Genomic DNA, 4,553 nt, shown 5'->3' with positions numbered 1-4,553 from the left:
TTTTGTAATGAATGTACTTCTACCCATTATTAATAAATTCTTCTTCCTAAAAAAAGAAAGAATGATATCGTAATTTGGGATCAAGAGAGAAAAATGTGTCTTGCTCTTGCAAGTCTGATTTGTACACAAGTACCATATTTGAATATCATGTTCCATTTTTTTTTACTTTTCCAATTTAGTCTCGTTTGGGTGGCCATGCTATTTTTTTGAAAAGGAATGGTCAGGTCATGCTTGACAAAATTAGTGATGGCTAGTTGCGGTTATGAAGGTGCAGCAAAGGCGATGTATTTTCTGGGACGTGAGATAACACCCAGATTTATTATTGGCATACACTTGTGTCGGATGCGTAAGCTTACCGTAGCATCTTCAATGTTGGATTTTGAACAGATGGTCTCTTCTTAGCAGTTTGGTCAATGAAATGTAACCACTCATGCGTTAACGGATATTCTCGGTTCCGTCAACGACTTTGGCGGTTTGGGTTGCTTGACTGGCATGTGCATGGTTTTGGGACAGTTGTTTCGACATTTGTATCGCAATGAAACTTACAGCCACTCATGTGAGCTTTTGAGACGGCTATTCCAGCATTTGCACCGCCACAACTACTGCTCGAGGGTGATTCCTCTGGGTTTGGGGTGCGGTACTGAGCGGTGGGAGCACCGTAGTTCCGGTTATGTTTTAGTAAACGGTGCAACCGGTGTGATAGGCGGTTGTACCGCTCAGGCCACTACTGCCTGGTTTTACTGTTTGGAGTGGTTGTACCATTTATTCAAGTGCTTGTACTGCTCTAGTGTTTCTCTGCAGCATAACATTTAGATTCGTAGGAGCCTATTTAAGGGGGTCTTCTTCCCCAATGGCCCCAATTAATCTGAGCAAGTTTTCCCCCATCATTGTTGACCTCTTGTAGTTTGCTTTCTCTCTATTCCTCCCCTGATTCTTGCGTCTATTTGAGGGAAAAGAGAGAGGATATCTATATCTACATTTTCACCAATCCATATCTCCTCTAAGTGAGGGGAACCCTTTAGATTTAGATCTTGGCATTCTTTTGTGTTATTCTCTTTTGTTCTTTCTCTCATATTTCTGCATAACATTTTTTGTTGTGGTGGGATTTGGGGAGAAGGACTTGAGCATCCCATATGCTCTTGCCATTGTATTTGGTGCATAGATTTGAGTTCTCCACAATGATACATGGAAGTGAAATTTTGAGAAGTTTTTTACTTTTGGGTGCTTGGTACCCTACAATTTGTTCCTCCTGGGTGATTGGGTGCCCTAAATGGTTGGTGTTGTCACGGAGCTCAATCATTATGGTGTAAAGCTTTGGGAAATCTTTGAGAGCCTCCAATTAAGTTGTGGAGATTGCCCCGGGCAATTTGTACGGGTTCGGTAACCGCCCTTAAGGGTCTCCATTTGTACGGGTTCGGTGATCACCCTCAAGGGTCTCTTAGTAGATTCACAACACCTTATATTGTGTGATGGCGTGAGGAGAATATTGTGAGCCATTGTGGCTCTTAGGGAGCAATGTGCATCCACACCGCTCTAGCGAAGATTAGCATCTGTAAAGGGGTGAACCTCGGGATACATCGTCGTCTCCGTAAGCCTTGGTTATCTCTTAACCGAGCTCTTTACTTATGCACTTATTTTATGATAGTCATTATGCTTCAGGTTATTTTATTTTTTCTAGAAAAGGAGGATGTATCCCCGGCCTCTGCATCTGGACGATGCATGCAGCCATATTATTAATTATTCACAAAGACCATATAAGGTGGTACATCAATAAGCCTGAAGCCACCATCTTGACAACACCGTTGCTACTTCTATCCCCTTGATGAAGGCGTGCCAAATGTCCGGGCCTAATACCAAATAGACATCGCACTAAAACCTAACATCTAAAGCCGGGTGTCCCCTCCAAGCCACTACCTGGATTGGGTCCCACACCGGTCAGGCACACTCCCAGTGAGCACCGCACGCTGCAAGGGCCGTCACCTCCATCATCCCTCGGTCCATCCTCAAAGCAAATTGTTGCACCGACCTTGCCAAGCCTCTCTGCCATCAACGCCACCATGACGCCAGACAGCTTCCTCCTCCTGCGCGAGTCCATCTCCAGATGCGCCCATCGCCGAATCTTTGCGGCGCCATGCCACCAGGATCCGCCGCCGGCCTTGCGGTAGATGTAACATCGCTCCTCCTCTTGTCCCCTCCAGCCAGCGCGTGCTCCAAAACGATGCCTCCAGAAGGGACAGCGACATCGAAGATGCTATCATCACCCGATCCGGTAGACCCAGATCTAGGGTTTCCCCTCGAAGCTCACACCGTCGCCGTTGCTGGATTATGCTTCAGGTTATATATCTTGCAACCACATAGTTGTGTATCTGGTTTAGCACAAATTGCAGGTGCACATAGTTAAACCTGGTATACTTAGTTTTATTCCGCATTTATTTAAGCCTAGACGTCCTGTGAGCAGGGAGATGACTGGGTGGGCTGCCGGTTGTCGTTCCGTTCGTTCGACCATAAGAAGGGATGGCAGAAGCCTACATGGCAGTAGATTAGCCCTGAGATTCGTGCTAATAATCTAATGTTGAAAAATGCGTTCGTTTTGAGGTGCTAAAACTCTGATATTAGCTTTATTCATGTTTTCAATAGATACTGACATGCGATGTACATGGAACCCAAACGCCCCTGAAACTAAACGCAAGCTTTCAGTTTCAGCAAAGCCCTTGCCAGTTGCCACCACTATGCCAGTCGCTAGCCTCACGAGTCACGCGTGGCATCTGACCTGACCTGACCTGACTTTCTTCACACTCACTTAGCGAACAGGCAAACGCCCGGCATGAAAGCGCCATCCTTCCCACGTGGTAACATAACGCGCTGCAGGAAAGCGCCACCATGCCACAAATCGACGTTTCGGATAGCGACTTGACAACACGTGAACTCAGCTGGCGGCTACGAGCAGAGATGCTAGACCAAGCCGCGTCTTGCCCGCTGGAGTGCACACAAAGCGGCGTAAGCTGCGTTGCCAAAACGCGTCGGCGAGTAGACGCGATGCAGCAACGCGGCTAAGGAAACAGCTGTCATCTTATTGTCACACGTATAAATACGCACAGGCACTAGCACTACACCAAGCAACACTCTCACTCTCTCGCTCGAGCACAAGCCTCAAGCTAGATACCACCAGCGAGCCATCCACCGGCAGCCAGCAGCCATGGACATGAGCCTCGAGCACTCGAGCTCTGCCTCCTCCTCGTCCACGACCGAGCGCGGCGGGACGGCATGGCCGTGGCCACCGAAGCGCCCCGCTGGCCGTACCAAGTTCCGCGAGACGCGGCACCCCGTGTTCCGCGGCGTGCGGCGCCGCGGGAACGCCGGCCGGTGGGTCTGCGAGGTGCGCGTCCCCGGGGACCGCGGCACGCGCCTCTGGCTCGGGACGTACTTCACCGCCGAGGCGGCTGCGCGCGCGCACGACGCCGCCATGCTCATGCTGCGCGGCCGTTCCGCCGCGTGCCTCAACTTCCGGGACTCCGCGTGGCTGCTTGCGGTGCCGCCCGCCTTCTCCAATCTCTCTGATGTCCGGCGCGCGGCCGTCCAGGCCGTCGCGGACTTCCTGCGCCGTCCGGAGGCCACGGGTGCCGCCGCTGGGGCGGGCCAGGAAGTCACGTCCAGCGTGGCCGTCCCGTCGTCGGCGGCGTGCAGCGTCCCCTCGTCCGAGACGGCGAAGACTTCCGGTGATGCCACTTTTGAAGAGGCGGCCGCATTAGGCATGGACATGTTCGACCTCGACTGCCTGTTTGGGGAGACGGACTCGGACACGTACTACTACGCGAACCTTGCGCAGGGCCTGCTCATGGAGCCACCGCCTACCATGGCCACCGGGGCGTACTGGGACAATGGAGACTGCGCCGACGGCGGAGCCGGAGCTGATGTCGCGCTCTGGAGTTACTAGGACTTTATGTTGGAGAGATAGTGTAAGCAACACCTAGTGTGCAAAAATAGAAAAAAAATCAGTGACATCCATCGGATTTTGAATGGATGTCTCAGATTCAATGCATCGGGAATTGGTGGAACTTCTGTGCATTTTATGGAAACCCCCTTGACTAATAGTCATGTATAAAAAGATCCCTCCACCATGTTTGGCTCTTCTTCGTTGAGTCTCCTCATTCCTTGTCAACCCCCTTTGCTATATCCTTAGCTAGAACCAAGTGGTAGCCTGGTAGGATCGATGCGATGCATCATCTTAATTTTATATTTAGACTAATTAAACTAACACAGTAGCCCTCTTAGAGATGGATATTTCATAAAATTGTAACACTGAGATTTATTCTGTCCATAAACATATGCCTATTATGAGATATTGTTGATCATACGTTATTTTTATTAAATATGCTGTGTGTGTGTCCGCACACACACACACAAAATATGAAAACAGTACCTAAATTTAGAAAACATTTCTATTCCTCTTCCTTTTATTATTAGATGACTATTACTATAAATCAACCCCCTGCAAAAAAAAACTATAAACCAATCCGATCCAAGAGAATGCATATAAATTTAAGTTTAGCACT

General features: G+C 49.3%; 1 protein-coding gene across 1 annotated transcript; it reads left to right on the top strand.

The window, feature by feature from the left end:
• Nucleotides 1-3,150: 3,150 nt before the first annotated feature.
• LOC125512961 (dehydration-responsive element-binding protein 1H-like) lies at nucleotides 3,151-4,076 on the top strand. Its single transcript, XM_048678016.1, has one exon. It carries the CDS (start codon nucleotides 3,197-3,199, stop codon nucleotides 3,932-3,934), a length of 738 nt encoding a protein of 245 aa, XP_048533973.1. The 5' UTR covers nucleotides 3,151-3,196; the 3' UTR covers nucleotides 3,935-4,076.
• The last annotated feature ends 477 nt before the right edge of the window (nucleotides 4,077-4,553 follow it).

The sequence above is a fragment of the Triticum urartu genome, chromosome 6, assembly GCF_003073215.2.
Source record: "Triticum urartu cultivar G1812 chromosome 6, Tu2.1, whole genome shotgun sequence".
Classification (NCBI taxonomy): domain Eukaryota; kingdom Viridiplantae; phylum Streptophyta; class Magnoliopsida; order Poales; family Poaceae; genus Triticum; species Triticum urartu.
The sequence above is the reverse complement of the archived record's forward strand: the minus strand, read 5'-3'. Positions and strand labels throughout refer to the sequence as shown.